Source organism: Eschrichtius robustus, chromosome 1, assembly GCF_028021215.1.
Source record: "Eschrichtius robustus isolate mEscRob2 chromosome 1, mEscRob2.pri, whole genome shotgun sequence".
Taxonomy (NCBI): domain Eukaryota; kingdom Metazoa; phylum Chordata; class Mammalia; order Artiodactyla; family Eschrichtiidae; genus Eschrichtius; species Eschrichtius robustus.
Window position 1 is genome coordinate 127,563,139 of NC_090824.1, and position 22,556 is coordinate 127,585,694.

General features: G+C 41.5%; 1 protein-coding gene across 5 annotated transcripts in view; it reads left to right on the forward strand.

Annotated features, from left to right (window-relative positions):
* The window catches only part of DIS3L (DIS3 like exosome 3'-5' exoribonuclease), a 34,186-nt gene extending 11,895 nt beyond the window's left edge, over positions 1-22,291 (forward strand). For all 5 annotated transcript variants that reach the window (XM_068554054.1, XM_068554057.1, XM_068554055.1 and 2 more), the window contains 14 exons: positions 490-625; positions 4,384-4,560; positions 5,950-6,028; positions 7,029-7,190; positions 7,990-8,159; positions 9,262-9,423; positions 12,555-12,802; positions 13,370-13,462; positions 16,141-16,674; positions 19,160-19,314; positions 19,413-19,591; positions 20,832-20,977; positions 21,398-21,572; positions 21,690-22,291. In XM_068554054.1, coding sequence (XP_068410155.1) covers positions 490-625; positions 4,384-4,560; positions 5,950-6,028; positions 7,029-7,190; positions 7,990-8,159; positions 9,262-9,423; positions 12,555-12,802; positions 13,370-13,462; positions 16,141-16,674; positions 19,160-19,314; positions 19,413-19,591; positions 20,832-20,977; positions 21,398-21,572; positions 21,690-21,998 — 2,725 coding nt within the window. In that variant the 3' untranslated portion in view covers positions 21,999-22,291. The remainder of the gene's footprint in view (positions 1-489; positions 626-4,383; positions 4,561-5,949; positions 6,029-7,028; positions 7,191-7,989; positions 8,160-9,261; positions 9,424-12,554; positions 12,803-13,369; positions 13,463-16,140; positions 16,675-19,159; positions 19,315-19,412; positions 19,592-20,831; positions 20,978-21,397; positions 21,573-21,689) is intronic.
* The last annotated feature ends 265 nt before the right edge of the window (positions 22,292-22,556 follow it).

Below are 22,556 nucleotides of genomic sequence, written 5' to 3' on the forward strand. Positions count from 1 at the left end.
GATTTTCAGACATTTCATATTGGTGGTGCCATGTTGGATTTTGTCTTTATTGGATTATGATCTTCAGCTACTTGCAGCCTAGTTTTTCTCTTAGGCAAAGACTTGTTTCTTCATCTTTTAAGCCTCTCACAATTTAGCTTATCATCCCTGTGGTGCTGTGTGGCTCGTCCCTCCACTTAAAATGTGTTAAAAGGTGGCAGAGCCTCACGGTTGCTAGGCCATATCAAGAAATGAAAGAGGTTTCTGTGGTGGTTGGATGTCTTAGAGAAGAAGAGATGTCAAGCACTTGCTGATTCGTCTTTGTATCCCCCAGTGTACCCAACCCAGGGCATGTTTATAATGGGTGCTCGGGAAGTATTTGTTGAATGAATGAATGAATGATTGTCTATATAAACCAAAGGACAGAAGATTAGAAGCCAGGTGTGAAGTTCTGAACAAGAGCTTGGGTTTGCCTGCCTCAGGAGGGCTCACGTACCTCTTGCTTTCTAGGAGCATCTACAATGCAGCCACTTGGTACTATCACCACTGCCAAGACAGGATGCCAATCGTTATGGTGACAGAAGATGAAGAGGCAATTCAGCAGTATGGAAGTGAAACGGAAGGAGTGTTTGTGATTTCCTTCAAGGTATTTCCAGCTGGTGTGTCTATATAAGTATGTGTGTGTGCGTGAGTGTGTGTGTCTGCGTGTGTTCATTTCCAAAGTAGTGCCCATGAGGCTCTAGATGGCTTTGGCAGTACAGAAAAGGGAAAATAAAGAATGAAGGAAGACTTTAAGAAGTTCCGTGTCTTCATCACTCTCCAGCAATTAATCTTGAGTTTGCCAAGTTTGGGCAAGCTCCCTGTGACTGAAAGGCCTCCAGTATCCAAGACTGCAGCCCAATAAACTCCGGTTCATAGTAAACTCATGTTTATAGTTATAATAATAATACTAGTAGTAATGATGATGATGATAGGTTGAATCTGATAAAACTGCCAATATTCTGTTGTTTTTGACTTACAAAATGGCTATTCTACATGGTTCCACCTAAGAATAATACCCAGCGTTGATCTACGCCAGGCACTGTTCTGGGTGTATTACTTCATTTAATTCTTGCAACAACCCTATGAGGCAGGTGTTATAATCCCCATTTTACTGGTGAGGAAGCTAAAGCACAGAAAAGCTAAGCAACTTGCCCAGAGTCACAGGGAGAAAGTGCTGGAAGTGGGTTAGAGCCTAGGCAGTCTGACTCCAGCGCTCTGAACCACCATGCTGCCTCCCAGACTGTCTTTCTGAATACACACAAGACATAGGTTTTGTTTTTTAACATCTTTATTGGAGTATAATTGCTCTACAATGGTGTGTTAGTTTCTGCTTTATAACAAAGTGAATCAGCTATACGTATACATATATCCCCATATCTCCTCCCTCTTGTGTCTCCCTGCCACCCTCCCTATCCCACCCCTCTAGGTGGTCACAAAGCACGGAGCTGATCTCCCTGTGCTATGCGGCTGCTTCCCACTAGCTGTCTATTTTACATTTGGTAGTGTATATAAGTCCATGCCACTCTCTCACTTCGTCCCAGCTTACCCTTCCCCCTCCCCGTGTCCTCAAGTCCATTCTCTACGTCTGCGTCTTTATTCCTGTCCTGCCCCTAGGTTCATCAGAGCCATTTTTTTTTTTAGATTCCATATATATGTGTTAGCATATGGTATTTGTTTTTCTCTTTCTGACTTACTTCACTCTGTATGATAGACTCTTGGTCCATCCACCTCACTACAAATAACTGAATTTCGTTCCTTTTTATGGCTGAGTAATATTCCATTGTATATATGTGCCACATCTTCTTTATGCATTCATCTGTCGATGGACACTTAGGTTGCTTCCATATCCTGGCTATGGTAAATAGAGCTGCAGTGAACATTGTGGTACATGACTCTTTTTGAATTATGGTTTTCTCAGGGTATATGCCCAGTAGTGGGATTGCTGGGTCGTATGGTAGTTCTATTTTTAGTTTTTTAAGGAACCTCCATACTGTTCTCCATAGTGACTGTATCAATTTACTTTCCCACCAACAGTGCAAGAGGCTTCCCTTTTCTCCACACCCTCTCCCAAAACGTAGTTTTAAAGGCCAGTCTTATTTGTCCACTGTTCCTCACTCTTCTCTACTTGTGACCATGGGTGGGGGTCAGTAGGGATAAAGGAAGGGGTGATATGTGATACTACTTATGTGAAAGCTGTTGGACCAGCTTGGTGTACATGTAACAGACAGAGGCAGCATTATCGGTGACAGTTTTTTGAGCTGTCTTAAGGACACAGTTCTCCTATTTCCTAGGTACCTTTTCAGAGAGCAGGATGCCTATTAATCTCTAAATAGACTACTGGTCTCAAAACAAAAAATCAAAAAATAGATTACTGGTCTCTTTTGCCTACCCAGTTGGTCAGTCAGGTTCCAATGGTTGATATTGTTTCTTGATTCAGAAACTAGACTAAGGCCCTCCATTACCCCTGTCAGTTTACAGAAAGTCTAGTTGGGTTTTGAATTGTAGATCCTATGAGGGTTCCCATGTGCGTGTATTGCTAAAGATTTGCCAATAGAATTTTCTTGCCCTGCTATAAAAAAGTGTTCTGGCATGCCAGAGAATTCCAGGGGCGCTGGATATTAATGGCAGTGTCTCTTATTTTTTCTGTTGCAATACATCATGTCTTGTTCCTGCAGAGGACAGTTGACTAAAATTACATTTTTCTACTTTTTATGAAAATTACTTTTCTCTGTAGTCTGGCAGCGTCGTACAGTTCGGTTTTGTATAGCATTTCCTAAGCAAACTGTGTGACCGAGGGCTTCATAGAGGTGTATGATAGCAGAAAAAAAAGAGTTGCTATGAAGTTCAGATGAGCAGGAAGCCCAGAATTTTCTGTGGAGACTTGAAGGTCGATGGGGAAGAGTGAGGACGATAAATCCCTCTTGAAGAGTTGGTTCGCAGTGGCAAAAATTTGGTGTTGATAAGTGATTAGTGACCATAGAATTGCAGTGATGTTAGCACAGACAGAACTTCCGGAAGGACTAGAGAAAGAAAGGAAGCAGTTTGAACAAGACCCTGAAATGAGTGGGAGAAGTGCTGGAGTTGACAATAAGAATAATTGACTTCGTTTTAGTTTGAGAAAAGAGAATGTGCCAGCCTCTACTTTAGACTTAAAGTTGAGTTAAAATCATACATAAGTTTGATTTTTTTTTTTTTAATTAATTAATTTATTTATTACTTTCGGCTGTGTTGGGTCTTCGTTTCTTTCTCTAGTTGCGGCAAGCGGGGGCCACTCTTCATCGCGGTGCGCGGGCCTCTCACCGCCGCGGCCTCTCTCGTTGCCGAGCACAGGCTCCAGACGCGCAGGCTCAGTAGTTGTGGCTCACGGGCCCAGCCGCTCCGCGGCACGTGGGATCCTCCCGGACCAGGGCTCGAACCCGTGTCCCCTGCATTGGCAGGCAGACTCCCAACCACTGCGCCACCAGGGAAGCCCACACGTTTGATTTTATTCAGTGAGCGTCCACCGTGCAAGGGCCTGTATTCTGGACACAGGAAGTAGATGGAGCACAGTCAGCCTCACCACACCAGCCCCTGTGGGTGGTCGCCTTGGTGTCTTGTCTAGGGCCTCTCTGAAAGTTACACCAGGAAGCGCAATAGTAGTCAATAATGTTCTACTTGGAGGGGACCATGACACTTGTTTCAGAATTATGTTTCGTACTGGGTTGTCACATTGACAGGGCATCAAGTGTCCCCGCATGAAAAGTGTGACTGCATCTGTATAGTCACAAAAGAAGACACAGTCCTTGGGGAGTTTATGAGGCTGGAAAGCCTAACACCGAAGAACAGAAACATCTTTCCCCTTCTCTGCTCATCCAGGATTGCCAGGGGGTTGGGGGGAGGGGAGACACTTCCTTATTACACTTTACTCCTTGCCACTTTTTGCCTGCTTATTTAGGTTTCTTATAAATTTCAAATATGTCAGGGTGAAAAACAAAGAGACAGTGCACACGTAGGAGCTTTTCCTCTCCATTCACTGTGGGCCGTTACCTGCAGCAGTGAGGTACGTGTAAAGACAGGCATCCCGGCCGTGTGCACGTACATGCATGTGTGTAGAGAGAGTGGGAGATTTGAAAGTGCAGAGTAATCAGGGAGGTGGAAGCGTTCCACAGTAGGAACGGCCTCCCTGGGTTCCTTTGGCAAGGCTGCAGGGATCAGTGAGATGGTAGAAATGAACTGGTGGCATGAGGCTCGGGAGGGTAATGCTCATGTAACACTTCTTCAAAACTGCATGCCAGCAGTTCCTGTTCAGGATTTTTTGTAATGCTGCTATAACAGAATCATTATCTTCTGACCATGTTTCTCTTGTGCCTTTATTAAATGCAGAGTTACCTGGACAATTTTTGGCCTGATTTAAAGGCCGCCCACGAGCTGTGTGAGTCTATCCTTCAGTCTCGACGAGAAAGAGAGAATGAGAGTCAAGAGAGCCACGGGAAGGAGTACCCAGAACATCTACCCCTGGAAGTGTTAGAAGCCGGCATTAAGTCTGGGCGCTACATCCAGGTGAGGGTGGTAATGGAGAATCGGCGCCAGGATCAGCCAGTGTGTTTCCTTCTCTTTACTTGCCTCCTGTCACAGGCCTCTGATTTCAAAGGCTGTCCATGAGACGGGCCTGAGTAGGCCAGGGCTGTCGATGTTCAAGGTGATGTGGGAGTCTCCTCTGTAGACAGTGCCCTCCGGTTTGGAGCTACTCTCTACTGTTCTTTTTTTTTTTTTTTAATTTATTTATTTATTTTATTTTTGGCTGCGCTGGGTCTTTGTTGCTGTGTGTGGGCTTTCTCTAGTTGTGGCGAGTGGGGGCCACTCTTCATTGCCCTGCGCGGGCTTCTCATTGCGGTGGCTTCTCTTGTTGCAGAGCACGGGCTCTAGGCACACGGGCTTCAGTAGTTGTGGCACGTGGGCTCAGTAGTTGTGGCTTGTGGGCTCTAGAGCGTAAGCTCAGTAGCTGTGGCACACAGGCTTAGTTGCTCTGCGGCATGTGGAATCTTCCTGGACCAGGGCTCAAACCCGTGTCCCCTGCATTGGCAGGCGGATTCTTAACCACTGCGCCACCAGGGAAGTCCCTCTAGTGTTCTTAATTAGGTTACATACCGAACATTACACAAGTAGGTTTTAAATGCCTCCTGTCACTGGGAAAGAATATATTTTTGAATCAAGGTCTGGAGGTTTGGCAAAATTTTAAAGTTGTTGAAATTTGGCTTCTTCATGCCTTTGCCATTTTCCTGCCTCTTTCAAGGTCCCCTTTGTGATCCCTCAAAACCCAGGACCCAGGTGCTGTCAGGGTCTTGAGAAGCAATCAAATAAAATTGCTATTCAGATTTCAACAGCTTTATATGCACTCGTGTGTGTGTGTGTTTGTATGTCTCTGTGTGCACATACAGTTTTATCACATGCATAGATTTGTGTATTCACCACCACAATCAAGATACAGAACTGTTCTACCACGAATTTTACATTTTCTAACCAGCAACTCAGACGATTTTTATGCAGTCTGAAGGTTGAGCCTACCACCGTAAACTCCTTCCCTAAAATGTGGGTGTTTTAATGAGTATATCTATGGAGAGGCTAATGCTTCCAATTGGTAATGAAGTTTACAGCATTCCTGGGAGGATATTTTGAGGAAGAAGATTTTTTAAAGACCGCTCATCACTTAGGTAAGATAAATCCTGGCACTTGCAACACTTGGTATAGCTAAGAGTATGTCAAAATGATGGTACATTCTCTGGAGAAAATAAACTTTGGTGATGAATTGTTATTATTCCTAAAGAAAGGGATCACAAACCTTATAAGTATATAATGGGGATATTTTCATAAAAATTTTTAACTGTACCTTTTGGAGGGTAAAGCAAGCAGAAAAGAACTTTTTCACATTGATTTTTATTTTGATTTTAGGGAACTCTGAGCGTCAACAAACACAGAGCACAAATAGAAGCTTTTGTTCGACTTCAAGGAGCCAGCAGTAAAGATTCAGGTTCAGTGTAAACCTTACATAAATTTCCATACCACTTTTTTATTCTGATATTACACATTGAAGAAAGCAAAGTTGAAATTGTCACATCATATGTGCCACGTCAAATATCCCTGCCTACACTGGCTGTGTGGGATCGTGGGTTGGTTTTTTTTCCTCCCTAGCTTTTTGTCTATAATTTCTGATTTTATGGTAATAACTAAAAAATGGTAATAGCTAATATTTTATTGAGTGCTTATTATACATCAGATACTGTTGTAAGCACTTAAAGTAGGTATTATTATTGTTTACCCCCTTTTACACGTGAAGAAACTAAAATACGGAGAGGCAAAGTGACTTTACCAGGATCACTCACCTGGTACGCGGTGGAGCTGAACCTGAGGCCGAGGCAGGCAGGCTGTGACTTTAAGATTTTGCCCTGTACTGCCTCACCGAGCTGTATCGCCTCATTGGAATTGTTTAAAAAGTAACGTCAATGAAAAAAAATGTGTAAATAAGTTTTATCATAATAGAGTGTATTGTTAGTTCTGCAATGACAGGGTGAAAGTAACCCTGATAGATAGTCAAGGGCACCTGGCGAGGTTGAGGAGAATGAGAAGCAGCGGCTTACTCCGGGCTTCTGCTCATCGGACTTCTCCCTGTCAGTTCTGCAGTGTCCGTAGTTCAGCAGCCTGCTGACCGCTCCCTGGCCGCATGGCCCCTGAAGTTACGGGAGAGAGTCCCAGTGTGGGCTTACATTGTCTCATGCAGGGAACCTACCTCAAAAGATGGTTGAGAGTGGCCTGATGAAAGCACATTATACAGCATGGCTTAGCAGCAGTGTTTCTTCCTTCCTGACCTGTGGAACAAAAGTTTGACTTTGGTTTAACTTCACCTTTGAAAGGAAAGAGCTTTTATTTGCAGGAATGCTGATTAGATCTCGAACGTATTACGTTTGAAATGCCTCACTGGTGTGGCCTCCCCCTTGATGTTATGGGGTTTCTCTGTGCTGCCCCCAAAACAGGTCTAGTCAGTGACATCCTAATCCACGGGATGAAGGCTCGAAACCGCTCGATTCACGGAGACGTGGTAGTTGTCGAACTGCTCCCTAAAAATGAATGGAAAGGAAGAACCACCGCCCTGGGTGAGAATGACGGCGAGTTCCCGAGTGAGCCCATGCCCACAGGTGAGCCAGCTGTAAAGTTGCCTGGTCGTCCATCTGGAATGTTTATTTTTCCTCTCATTAGTCCAGAAATACTGCAATTATTAATATATGATATCGTCTCTTTTCCTACATTATCAGTTTCCCCTCTCTGCAGGTTTATTTTATTCTCATCAGCACCCAAATATGCTATATAGTATGTCTCATCTTAAAATAAAAACCCTCTTAGGGGGGCTTCCCTGGTGGCGCAGTGGTTAAGGAATCCGCCTGCCAGTGCAGGGGACGCGGGTTCGAGTCCTGGTCCGGGAAGATATCACATGCCACGGAGCATCTAAGCCCGTGCGCCACAACTGCTGAGCCTGAGTGCCACAACTGCTGAAGCCCACGCGCCTAGAACCCATGCTCTGCAACAGGAGAAGCCACCGCAGTGAGAAGCCCACGCACCACAATGAAGAGTCACCCCTGCTGGCTGCAACTAGAGAAGGCCCGCGTGCAGCAATGAAGACCCAACACAGCCAAAAATAAATAAATAAAATAAATAAATTTATTTTAAAAATAAATAAATAAATGTCACACCAGGCCCCACAAAAGAAAGGGCACACTGACAATGTTAATTTAAAAAATTATCTATCTTAAAAAAATGATCCATTTAATAATAAAATAGAAGGAAGGCAAATGTTTAAGCATATCTCAACTTGTGTGCATGTGCTTGAAAAAATGGGGTGTTGCATTTCCTGTTTTCTTCCTCACTGCTGAACTGGTCAGAGTCCAGATAGGTGACATCTTACCAGTTAAGGCTTTATTTTGTTTTGTTTTCCCAAAGGCAGAGTGGTGGGCATCCTTCAGAAGAACTGGCGGGATTATGTGGTGACATTTCCATCCAAAGAAGAGGTCCAATCGCAGGGCAAAAATGCTCGGAAAATCCTAGTTATACCTTGGGATTACAGAATTCCCAAAATCCGAATTAGCACTCAGCAAGCAGAAGCCCTCCAGGTACCTTTACTCTTTGCCTCTTGTCTTTGCCAGCTTTTGAGCGGTACCAGGAACTGTTAACTCCTTTGCATAGGAAGCGATAAATTATTGATGGCATCTGGCATTCTGAGATCCTGTTTCCAAAAAATTCTGAATATATAGAACCATCTGTTAAGTAGTCCTTGGTTAATAAATGAAGGCCAGAGAGAAACCGTCCTAGAAAGAGCTGTGTAGGACGCTAGAGAGAACATCCATTATCCAGCTGTCCAATACAGAAACTTTTCAATAGATACACTTTGCCAACACTAACAAGCTTTCTTTCAGCAAGCGATATAGAAATACGATGGCTCTGCCCTGTAGGGATGATATTGTGGTACTTCACAGAATCGATTATCCTTAAAGGAATAGAGCCCTGGAGAGAAGACATAAACAAGAAAGTTAGAAATTAACCTTTACTGTGGCGAAGGGTGTAGGCATCGCCCAATTTGATTTGCCCAATGTTTTGCAGTTTGTAAATGAGACACTGAAGCAAGATGTCCCCAGCCAGTAACCGTTGTGTACCTTTCCATCCCAAAGCCTCACGCAGGCTCTCTGAGGCCAGTTGTAACAATTGCTTTCCATGTCTATGGTTTGCTGGAATCCGGGGGCAGTGGGGTTCAGTTCATACGGATAACCTTCTTCTCCACCAAAAGATGTCTTAAGAAATTAGAAAGTACCTTTAAAGAAATTAGAAAGTAACTCCCACACACAAAAACATTGAGATTTTTTGTTTTGAAATTTAATTTGGACTATGCATAATTGGGTTTTTCCCTTGTGTCACAAATGTTAACTCGAATGTGTCACAGTTGGCTTTCTGTCTCAGGCTACACTCTCCAGCCCACTTATTTGGTGCGGAGCGGTAATGCCTCCCTTCAAAGCATTGCACTAAGCATTTACCTACCATCTGGCAATTTAGTAAAACAGGAAGAACCCAATAAAAGAACAGAAAAGAAAGAAAAACTGCTATTTGCAAATTGGCCACTCTCTTTGGAGCTTGATGCTGTTTATCACTCATTTGTTTGGTGCTGCTAATTGACCCATTTGACTCCTGGTGCTGGGCTCATGTTTCCCCCTCTTTGTTCAGGACTTCAGGGTGGTTGTGCGCATTGATTCCTGGGAGTCGACATCCATGTATCCAAGTGGACATTTTGTGCATGTTTTAGGAAGAATCGGGGATCTGGAAGGGGAAATTGCAACCATCCTGGTGGAGAACAGCATTTCAGTCGTCCCCTTCTCAGAAGCTCAGGTCAGACTTCCCCCAGTCCTTTGTTCTGATAAAAGACATTTTCTACTTTTTTTTTTTTTGCTTTTGTTGTCCGTTTTGTCATTAAGAAAGAAAAATCTTTGTACTGTGTAACAACTCACTGTCTAAAACCACAGATAATGGAAAAATCTCACTCTTCTTTATTCTGTGTTTGAACCAGATGGAAGTCTGCTTCAAGTGCAGAGTTAGTTTCCTGCAGCCTCACAGCTCTCAAATTTTTACATTTTCCTACTGTGCTTACAAATGGTATGTCAGTGTCTTACAGTCAGTATACATCCATTCCCCGTAACTACACGGGTACCTGGTTACAGACCCAACTGGGCCCTGGTCCCTGTCATAATCATTCAACCAGAGGCCTGCAGAAAGCTGCAGGGAGCAGCTTCTTGGGTTCCATACATCTCTGACCCATGGGTCAAAAAATCATCCTCATTATGAAACTGTTTTTGTAACCTTTACAGAAAACAAAAATTCCGTGAACGTAAAACATCAGCTATTTTCATCACTTTATGATCTTTTAAAATCCTCGTAAATCTTGTTTGTTATTCTTGCATAGCTATACTCATAGTGTGCACAGGCTATTTTCTGCTTCTTTCACTTAAAATTATTTCTATGTATTGACACAGCCTACTTATTTTTAATAGTGATGGCAATTACTCTATAGTGATGTACTCTAGTTTGCTTAAGCATTCCTCAATTGCTGAGCGTTTGGGCTCTTTAATTTTTCACTATTATAAAAGGTGCCACTTCAAACATTTCATAAATATTACTTTTTTTTCTTCTTTTGATCATTTTCTTTTGGAATGTAATCTTTAAAGTGAGATTACCAAGTCAAAGGGCATAAAAAATTTAAATAGCTTTTGCTATGAATTGGCAGATTGTTCTTCAGAAAAATTGGGCCAGTTTGCATTGCCATCAAGAGCATATGGGTAGCAAGGACTTCCCTGGTGGCGCAGTGGTTAAGAATACGCCTGCCAATGCAGGGGACAAGGGTTCGAACCCTGGTCCGGGAAGATCCCACATGCCACGGAGCAACTAAGCCCGTGCAACTACTGAGCCTGCGCTCTAGAGCCCGCGAGCCACAACTACTGAGCCAGTGTGCCTCAACTACTGAAGCCCGCAAGCCTGGAGCCCGTGCTCCACAGCAAGAGAAGCCACTGCAATGAGAAACATGCATACTGCAACGAAGAGTAGCCTCCGCTCACCGCAACTAGAGAAAGCCCACGTGCAGCAACGAAGACCCAACGCAGCCAAAAATAAATAAATTAATTAAATAAATAAATTTATAAAAAAAAAAAAGAGCATATGGGTAGCAAATGAAGCAACTGACAAAGAATTAATCTCCAAAATATACAAGCAGCTCATGCAGCTCAATATCAAAAAAACAAACAACCCAATCCAAAACTGGGCAGAAGACGTAAATAGACAGTTCTCCAAAGAAGATATACAGATTGCCAACAAACACATGAAAGTATGCTCAACATCACTAATCATTAGAGAAATGCAAATCAAAACTACAATGAGGTATCACCTCACACCAGTCAGAATGGCCATCATCAAAAAATCTAGAAACAATAAATGCTGGAGAGGGTGTGGAGAAAAGGGAACCCTCTTGCACTGTTGGTGGGAATGTAAATTGATACAGCCACTATGGAGAACAGTATGGAGGTTCCTCAAAAAACTAAAAATAGAACTACCATACGACCCAGCAACCCCACTACTGGGCATATACCCTGAGAAAACCATAATTCAAAAAGAGTCATGTACCACAATGTTCATTGCAGCTCTATTTACAATAGCCAGGACATGGAAGCAACCTAAGTGTCCATCAACAGATGAATGGATAAAGAAGATGTGGCACATATCTACAATGGAATATTACTCAGCCATAAAAAGAAACGAAATTGAGTTATTTTTTGTGAGGTGTATGGACTTAGAGTCTGTCATACAGAGTGAAGTAAGTCAGAAAGAGAAAAACAAATACTGTATGCTAACACATATATATGGAATCTAAAAAAAAAAAAATGGTTCTGAAGAACCTAGGGGCAGGACAGGAATAAAAACGCAGACATAGAAAATGGGCTTGAGGACACGGGGAGGGGGGAAGGGTAAGCTGGGACGAAGTGAGAGAGTAGCATTGACATATATACACTACCAAATGTAAAATAGATAGCTAGTGGGAAGCAGCCGCATTAACACAGGGAGATCAGCTCGGTGATTTGTGTCCACCTAGAGGGCTGGGATAGGGAGGGTAGGAGGGAGACGCAAGAGGGAGGAAATATGGGGATATATGTATATGTATAGCTGATTCACTTTGTTATAAAGCAGAAACTAACACACCATTGTAAAGCAATTATACTCCAATAAAGATGTTAAAAAAAAAAGAGCATATGGGTATTCTTATTTTCATTATAATTTTTGACAGAATGGTGGCTACAATAGTAAAATACTTTAGAATATTTTACATTATTAAATTTTTATGTTTACCATTAGTATCTGGAAATTATTTGTTGACTTGTTTTGACAGCTTAGTGAAAATGTTAAAACAAAATAAAGCGTGGATTAGACTTCACAGGACTAGAATTCTTCCCTTTTAGCCTACTTAACTGCAAATTGATGGCTTGAACAGGTAATAATGCAGAGAAAATGCTCGAGATTGATCCTGCTTCAAAAAGGAATATGCTTTTAATATTTGGGACATGTTGGTTTTTATCCGGGCTTGACTTGAGTTAAAAGCTCAAATGGATCATTTGAAAATGGGGGTGGACATTGTACTCTTTATAAGCCACCCATTCATTCTTTCTCCAGCCTCCACAACTAAAGAGGCTGTAAGCACCCTGGGACATTTCCTGTCCGACTCTAGCGCCTTCAGGGGTATGGGGATTGTGTCTTTCCTATTGACTCCCATCTTTCCAGAGCCTAGCACAGCTCCTGACATATATTAGGCACCTAATAAATAATTATTGCTCAAACAAAAGCAAACATAGGTTAATTGCAGAAGGTAATGGGTAATTAATGGGGTTTCCATGAGGTCACATTGAGAATGTTAGAGAGTGGATTTTTATAGGAAATTTCTGGTGCGTGAATTGCTGAATTTGGGGGCTCTCCTTGTACAGATGTGTGAGATGCCAGTAAACACAACCGAAAATCCCTGGAAGGTGAGTTCCGAAGAGGAACGAGAACGTAAAGACCTTAGGAAAACCCATCTGGTATTCAGCATTGACCCCAGAGGCTGTGAAGATGTGGACGATGCCTTCTCGGTCAGAGCCTTGGATAACGGCAACCTAGAGCTCGGGGTCCACATCGCAGACGTGACGCACTTTGTGGCATCGCATTCTTATATTGATATTGAAGCTAGAACAAGGTAACGCTGTTTGCAATCAGCACTGCAATTGTGTGTGACTGTAATGTATTTTGTAACTGCTAGTTTCAGATTTTTAAAACAAAGATTTCACAGTTGGGAACAATTCTGAAGTCTCTTCCAGGAAAAAAAAAAAAACTGAGGTCCACTTCCCCTTTTCCTTTAGAAAAGTAGTACCTTGATCAATTTACCTTTCCTTTTTTAACAGAATCTTTTCATGTGTTGTTTCCTTCTAAATTGAAATGGGTTAAATTTTTCAGGTAGTAATATCCTATTTTATATAAATACTTGATCATTACACTCTAATTTTTCTTGTACAACTACGATTCGTACCACTTTTTCTTTCTCTTTTATATCAGTGGAAGAATATTCAACCCAAAGCGGTATCACTTAGAAAAGTGGGAACATGGGAATAGCTGTATTACCCAGTCTGCTGCACTTGATGAAAAAGCAACAGCCTTGGGGAGTTTATGCTGAGCTTTCGGCCATTTTCCTCACTGCAGCCCGTACCGTCAGCAGTCCTGCTTCTTGCTGCTGAAGGTCATGTGCCTACATATGTGTCATTCACAGGGCCACCACTTACTACTTAGCGGACCGTCGCTATGACATGCTGCCCTCCATCCTCAGCGCTGATGTGTGCTCCCTCCTGGGAGGCGTTGATAGGTGAGTTTGTTCGTTACTTTTATCATCAGAGCTTGTCTTGCCCCTTCTGTGGTGACTAGTGGCTCTCGCTTGTGGCCTCTTCCTCGTCTTCTTTCTGATATTCTCTCCTGCCCGCCTCCCCACCCCTGCTTTCCCCCTACATCCTCTACACCCTGCTGCACCACTTATTTGAGGGCAGCTTTGTTTCTCTCACCTTCCCTTCCCTTCCGCTCCTCTTTCTCTTTTCTTTCTGTCTAGCTGTGAGACTGCTTCTCCCTCTTGTTGGCTTTTTCAAGTCAAAGTCTAGGAACAAATGTATATACCTTTGCACATATGTGTTCCCTGGTTGAGGCTGTTTTGCATGAGGATCATGATCTTAGGGAGTTTTTTGTTTATTTGTTGTAAAGTTTATGTCTGTCTTTGAATAGATAATAAAACCATGTAGCCCAAAATTCATACGTTAGAAAAGATGTTTAGTGAAAGGCTCCTACCTGCCACTTTCCCTCAGTTACCAATTTCTTCTGTATTTTTCTAGACATAATACTGTAACAAAAAAACCCCTCAGTTTTCCACCTTCCTATGTAGGGAAAAATCCAGCTCTTCCCTGCTGTGTCTTTCTTTCCTGTGAGTCTCCCTTGCCTTTACAGGGAACACGTCACATCTGACACTTCTGGTCACCAAATGTGTGGAGGTGTTTCTCTACACCAAGCAGTTCTCTGCAACACCAGCTGGGTGTCTTACAATTTAATTCAGTTCTGATACTGTCTACCCAGAGATGGCATCAGGTTCCACAGGGTAAAGGACTCAGTCCCACAGGACTGTCCCCACTCCTCAACTTCAGACACCATCACAAGCCCAGATTGTCAGCATGCTTCTGAATGACCAGCTGTAGATTAGAGGTTCCCACGACCCCCTCTTTAGACTTCAGATGCCAGTTGCAAGTCCACATTCTTACCTGTACTTCTGACCAACTGGCTATAAATCAGAGGTTCCCAGACCCCCTCCTCAAGTTCAATTAATTTGCTAGGGCAGCTCTCAGAACTCAGAAAAACAGTTTACCTACATTTACTGGTTTATTATAAAAGTATATGATAAAGGATACAGATGAACATCCAGATGGAAGAGATGTGTAGAGCAAGGTATGTGGGAAGGACACAGAGCTTCCAGGCCCAAGGGTGCCACTCTCCCCAGCACCTCCATGTGTTCACCAATCCAGAAGCTCGCCGAACCTCACGCTTTGGGGATTTTATGGAGGCTTCATCACGTTGGCACGATCGATCAGTAACTCCATTTTCAGCCCTTCTCCCTTCTCAGGAGAATGAGGGGCAGGGCTGAAAGCTTCTAATCATGGCTTGGTCTTTCCAGTGACCAGCCCTCATCCAGGAGCCCACCCAGAGTCTCCTCGTTAGAACAAAAGACACTCCTATCTCCCAGGAAATTACAAGGGTTTCAGAAGCCCTGTATCAAGAGCTAGGGACAAAGACCAATATATATTTTCTGTTATTTCAAAAATAAACACACACACACGCATGCGTACCTATGGACATGTGGTCTTTCTTTGTTATACAAATGGTGACCATATGTATGTATGTGTGTGTGTGTGTGTGTGTATGTGTATATATATATATATATATATATATATATATACTGTTCAGACCTTGCTTTTTTTTTAAATTAACAACGTATCTTGGAGATCATTAATATGGAAATCATTCCATATTAATAACAGTTATCTATCTGTGGAAATTTAGATTGTTTCCAAACTTTTGCTATTATAAACAAAACTGTACTGAATTACTTGGAATATATCTCATTTCACATTTTTAAAAGTACAGTATCTCTGGAAGATAAAGTCCTAGAAGTGGAATTTCTGTGTCAACGGGTATATACATTCGTGTTTAAATAGATAATAACCAAATCGCCTTCCACAGAGGTTGTACCAGTTATATTCTCTCCGTCAATGTATGAGAATGCTAGTTTCCCCACAGCCTTACCAGCACAATATGTTGTGTTTTTTTTTTTTTTTGTCTTTGCCAATTTGAAAAATAAAAATGGTATCTTAGAGTGGTTTTGATTTGCATTTTTCTCCTATGAGTAAAGTCAAACATTTTTTTGTATGCCTAACAGTCATTTGTATATCCTTTTCTGTGAACTATTTCTTGTTTCTTGCCCCTTTTTCTTTTGCTTTCTTGATCTATTAGTAATTGATATATAAGAGCTCTTTATACATTAAGAAATTAGCCCAGTGTTTTTTATATGAGTTGTAAATGTTAGAGTGATTTGGTGGTAAAGTGATTCTTTACTAAGTGAACTTTTTGCTAATGAACCTACCATCAAGGCTGATATCCTAGTTCAGTGTCATTCTGTAGCATTCGAAAGGCTTTGCTCTTCTTTGCTAGCGAGCCCAGTAGACTTAACTCTATCAGTGCTATGCTGTTCTAAGGAAAATGGAGAACCGTAAAGTCAGGTTTGTAACATTCCATGTGAACTTATTTCAGTTTTGCTCAGAGCTCCCCAGAACCTCATCTAACCTTGTTTTAATGTTAAATATCTTTTGATTTAGCAGTGGAGTGTTGGATTGAAACATCGGACCAGAACCCTGTAGCAATGTCATTTTTTTCATTACATTTAGAGTCTAGTTCTGTTTATTTCAAAAATGGAAGAATTAAATAATGATGTGAGTGTGACTGGTTTTGTAGGTATGCTGTAAGCATCATGTGGGAATTGGATAAAACCTCCTATGAAATTAAGGAAGTATGGTACGGCAGAACCATTATTCGATCAGCATACAAACTATTTTATGAAGCAGCCCAGGAATTACTGGACGGAAACGTCGACATTGTTGATGATATTCCAGAATTCAGGGACCTGGATGAGAAGAGCCGACAAGCCAAGCTAGAGGAGTTACTGTGGGCAATCAGAAAGCTGACGGACATAGCCCGCCACGTCCGAGCCAAACGATACCAATGCGGGGCCCTGGAGCTGGAAGGGGTAGAGGTTTGCATCCAGCTCGACGAGAAGAAGAACATTCACGACCTCATCCCCAAGCAGCCACTGGAAGTCCATGAGACGGTGGCTGAATGCATGATCCTGGCCAACCACTGGGTAGCCAAGAAGATCTGGGAGAGCTTCCCTCACCAGGCCTTGCTGCGCCGGCACCCTCCTCCACACCAGGAGTTTTTTTCTGAACTCCGAGAGTGTGCTAAAGCAAAGGGCTTCTTCATAGATACACGGTAATTCCTCTTTTGAGGGGGTAGGGAACTGGAAGGGGATGCTGTACACTTATTGATCTTACAGTAGTTCTTAAAATGTGACAGCCAGATCTTTGACCAAAGATAGAAAACTTCTTGTCTTTCTTCATTTACTATAATGTAGGTATAGAGGCTTCAATTTTTTTTTTCTTTTTTTTTTTTTTTGACACACTGCGTGGCTTGTGGGATCTTTGTTCCCCAACCAGGGATAGAACCCATGCCCCCCTGCAGTGGAAGCTCGGAGTCCTAACCACTGGACTGCCAGGGAGTTCCCTAGAGGCTTAAAATTAAAACAAGTTTATTTAGGCGTAATTTTGACCCACTACAGTTTATAATATAAAAATAAGGAACCTGTTATCCTTAATTTAATTTCATCTGCCCCTTAGGCAAACGCGAAGACTTAATCCTCTATTTCAATACTTTAAAAATGCAGCCTATCTCTGTGGCAATATCATAAGACACCACACCGATGGTAAATTTATACCATCCCTCCGTAGAATGAGACATTTTTACTCCCCACCTCCAGGATAAAATATTTTCCCTGTTAAAAATGATGTATAGGGATTCCCTGGTGGCACAGTGGTTGAGAATCTGCCTGCCAATGCAGGGGACACGGGTTCGAGCCCTGATCTGGGAAGATCCCACATGCCGCGGAGCAACTAAGCCCGTGCGCCACAACTACTGAGCCTGCGCGTCTGGAGCCTGTGCTCCGCAACAAGAGAGGCCGCGATAGTGAGAGGCCCGCGCACTGCGATGAAGAGTGGCCCCCACTTGCTGCAATTAGAGAAAGCCCTCGCACAGAAACGAAGACCCAACACAGCCATAAATTAATTAATTAATTAATTTTTTAAAAAGAGATGTATAAAGGGGATTCTTTTTTTCAATATTTTGTTGTCAGTAACAGGTGCTAATTAATATATCTTTTATTCATTTATGAAAATGGATTTTTTTTGCCTCTCTCTTTAGGTGATAGTTATCTCTTAACTGGTTTAGTCCGTGGTTGAGCTCTGGGTGCGTGCCAGACGCACATGCTAAGGGCTTTCAGGTGTTAGCTTGGATCATTCATTCATATTTTACAGATAGGGAAATTAAGTCTGGAGAGGTTAATTTGCCGATAATTTAGTAGCTGGTTAGGGCAGAGCCGGGATTGGAATCCATGTCTGTCAGACTCGAAAGCTCACATTAGTGCCCACTCTGTCACATTGCTTCTCCTTTCATCATCCTCCATTCTCCTTCCCCGTTTCTCTTGGCAGGCTACGGTACAGAACTGAATTATATAGTATATTATTAAATTGTTATTATAACTCTGTATTTCCTGGATTTTAAAAAACTACTTAAAAGTAAGTAAATAGAATGCTTCCTCTCGCCCTCTTTAAAAAAAGAAAAAGGTTTTCTTTTTCTGGGTTTCTTTTACTTGTGTACCTCAGGTTTAGTTCTGTTTTGTTTTTTAACTCTCTCTGGCTCAATAATTTTTTTTTTTTTTTTTGGCTGCGCTGCCCAGCACGCAGGATCTTCGTTCCCCGACCAGGGATCAAAGCATGGAGTCTTAACCACTGGACCACCAGGGGAGTCCCTGGCTCAATAATTCTTGATTTAAAAAAAGAAAAAATCCATTCTTTGACCTGTACAGGATGTTTAAGGTTAAGGGTGTTAGGAATTTAATTCAGCAAGTACCTGGCCACCCACTGTGCGCTGAGCATTAACTTCATCTCATAAGTTCAGCACATTACTCTTCAGTACTTAAGAAATGTATCTGAGGGAATTCCCTGGTGGTCCAGTGGTTAGGACTTGGCGCTTTCACTGCCATGGCCGAGGTTCGATCCCTGGTCAGGGAACTAAGATCCTGCAAGCCACGCAGTGTGGCAAAGAAAAAAGAAAAGAAAAGAAATGTATTTGAATTCTGACACGCTTTCTTTGTTTTAAACCTCAAAAGCAAACTAGATTTCTTTTTATTTTTTTATTTTTTAATTTTTATTTTTTGGCTGCGTTGGGTCTTCGTTGCTGCACGGGCTTTTCTCTGGTTGTGGAGAGCGGGGGCTACTCTTCGTTGCGGTGCGCAGGCTTCTCATTGTGGTGGCTTCTCTTGTGGAGCACTGGCTCTAGGCGTGCAGGCTTCAGTAGTTGTGGCACATGGGCTCAGTAGTTGTGGCTCGTGGACTCTAGAGCGCAGGCTCAGTAGTTGTGGCGCACGGGCTTAGTTGCTCCGCGGCATGTGGGATCCTCCCCGACCAGGGCTCGAACCCGTGTCTCCTGCATTAGCAGGCAGATTCTTAACCACTGCACCACCAGGGAAGCCCCGCAAACTAGATTTCTATAGTTGAAAAAAGTTGCTTCTGAAATGTGTCCAAAATAAATTTAACTACTGGCAGATGAACGTATTCAGAGGGTGAGTGAAGGGTTCCTCTCAGAGGGTTGACTTGTAAATCATTGCTGGGGACTAAATAAAATTTTTACATTTTTTTGTCAGGTCCAATAAAGCACTGGCTGATTCTTTGGATAATGCAAATGACCCCAACGATCCCATTGTCAACTGGTTGCTTCGATCAATGGCTACACAAGCCATGTCTAACGCACTGTATTTTTCCACTGGATCATGTGCCGAGGAAGAGTTCCATCACTATGGTGAATGATAAAATTTTACTGTGTGCCCATAACCTTGAGCAAATTGTTTAAAAAGTATGTTTTTTTGTTTATTTTGATTTTTTGGTTTATTTTTGAAGGTCTAGCATTAGATAAATATACTCACTTTACCTCTCCAATAAGAAGATACTCAGATATTATAGTACACCGACTGTTAATGGCAGCCATTTCAAAAGATAAGAAAATGGAAATTAAGGAAGATTTGTTCAGCAACAAAGATCTTGAGGAATTATGCAGACATATCAACAACAGAAACCGAGTAAGAGGGAATTTTTAATTCTCTTACCCATCATCTCTTTTGCTAACAGAATATCAGCTTTATTGTATAGTGGAATGAAGTACCGTATATTCTAGCAAGGTAAACTCTAGAATTCTTTCAACCAATGAAATAACATGAAAAATCATAAAGTTTGTTGAGTAGCTCTCAATACATTTACAAATGTTCTGAAGTGACTTAATGTGGATTTATGAGATTTACCACGGGTTAGATGTTTTTTCCAAAATGTAGAAATGTGAAAGGTTATCATCTTACTACCCAAAGATAATAACAATTCTAGACAATGCTTTTTATTTATAAAATTATCCAATCATACCTGCTGTTTGAAATCTGCCTTTTTTCACTTAACATGTTATTGATAGCACACCATGTCAATATAGTTACATCATTGTTTTAGAAACTGCTTTGCATTCTATTTTATATTGTTGCTAGTGGCCATAATGTTGTACAGCTTAGAACTAGACCATTTGGTGATACATAAGATTGGAAGCTACCTAAATGTTTAATATTATTTTCTGTATCCAGAGTTCTAGTTTGATACTGTGCAACATTATAGCCACTAGTCATGTTGGTTTAAATTAAAAATTCAGTTCCTCAGTCACACTAGCCACATTTCACGTGCCCAACAGACACGTGTGGCTTGTGGCTACCTATGGGACAACACAGATACAGAACGTTTCCATCATTGCAGAAAGTTGTTAGGCAGCACTGTTCCAGGCAATCTAGTTTACAACCATCCTTGTGTATACACTTTTACAGACTTCTCACATTTTACCTGGATAAATTCCTGGTAATAATGAATTGCTGAGTCAAAAGGGCTGCACAAATAAAACTTTCATACCTATTACTAAATTGCCCTTCAGAATAGTAGTTCTAATTTGCACTTCTACCAGCAGGATTTTGGTAGGACAGACTTGAAAATAAAGGTAAGACATAGACCTGGATACTTTTCCTCTTCCTGAATGAACTAGAGACAGTTTTTTAAACAACAAACAAGTTGTTTTCTTAAAAGAATTAAGTTTCTAAGACATTTTTGAGGGAATGATAAAGGGTCCCACAAAATTGACTTAATTCATAATAGAGAAGAATGTTTGTATTAATAGTTTTCTAGAACCTAGCCTTTTTTAAAAGACATTGTTTCTGTGGGAATATGAATCACGTTTCTTCTGGGGATGTCAGGGAAGTCCATCATCACGCTTTGGGGTTGTGCTTCTTCTTACAGGCAGCACAGCATTCTCAGAAGCAGTCTACAGAGCTCTTCCAGTGCATGTATTTTAAAGACAAAGACCCAGAAACTGAGAAGCGTTGCATATCTGATGGGGTTATTTATTCAATTAGGACAAACGGTGTGCTTGTGTTTATACCAAGGTATGTTATTTCTAGCACAAGAGTTGTTAAGAAATCATGGTTAACCTTAAAGTATAGACATGGTATATAAACGGTACATTAGATATAATTTATTAAAGCATTTATTTTAGCAACTGTTTTGTAGTTACCATACGTACATAATGTAATAATATATAATTCATTATGTAAGTATAAATGGATATTAGAATCTAGTACATCTGTATCAGTCTTAGAGTTTTACTTTGTTATTTAACAAAACATTTGGTTTCCATCTGCTCAATGAAATAGATATTTGGAGGTAAATCAGATGAAAAGTTCTTTTTTTTTTTTTTTTTTTGGAAAAGTTGTTTTTAATCTGTAAGAAAAACTAGCATTCTAGATAAGTATACAAAATCTGCATACTAAGAATATCTCTGGATTTTTATTCTGACAATGATTCAGGTTTGGGATTAAAGGTGCTGCTTATCTAAAAAATAAAGATGGTTTGGTGACCTCATGGAGCCCAGATGGCCATTCTGAATGGAAACCAGGATCCCTTCAACGATTTCAAAACAAAATCACCTCTACTACGACAGGAGGGGAATCTGTTACGTTCCATTTGTTTGACCACGTAACAGTAAGTCTGTATTTATACTACCATGTAACAGTAAGTCTGTATTTATGTTAAGAATTGCTTTCACTGCAAGGAACAAAGACTGTGATTTAGTAATATGCATTTTCTCCTCTATGACAGGTGAGAATATCTGTACAGGCCTCACGTTGCCATTCTGATACAATAAGGCTTGAAATAATAAGCAACAAACCATACATGATGCCAGATACAGAACTTTTTCAGCAGGGTTCCCTCTTGCTAAAGAGTGATTTAGTGAAAGAAGTAACTAGATCTGTGGAGGAAGCTCAGCTTGCTCAAGAAGTCAAAGTAAATGTCATCGAGAAAGATTATCAAAAATATTGCCAAACAAAGGGAAGAAGCCTGTACACACTTCTAGAGGAAATAAGAGACCTAGCTCTCCTGGATGTTTCCAACAGTTATGGAATATGAAACTCTTCTTACTTCATTAAAAGACCTTTGTCTTACGTGAATGTTTTACCTTCTTTTAAACATTAAGATATAATTTTCTGCGTCACCCAACGTCACCCAATCCCTGAGTGGGATTGGGTAGATATTTCAGATATTTGTGAAATGTTTTCTTATCATTAATTTAAGTTGCATTAAATAAAGTACAGTTAGGTCACTATGGAGAGTGGCTTTTCAGAGATAAGTAGATACTGAATCGTGGCTCTGCAAATCATGTTGCTGGTCTTGTTAATAAACCCAGAATTGACTTTTGGTTAGCTTGTCTCAAATCCATTCTTTTATAGTATTAATTTTTCCAGTAATTGCTACACTGGGCCATTTGGGTCATAGGCCCCTCTGACATCTGCCAGATTAACTTTTCAGTCACCTTCAGATAATGAGCTCCGTCCTGTCCACGTATCCACTTTAAAACTCCCTATTTCGCATTTGACTCAGTCACCCCTGCTGTCCCCAGCACCAATTGGGGATAGGGCATAGGGAGCGGGGTGGGGTGCACTGGGTAAGGTCTGTTCTCTCAAACCT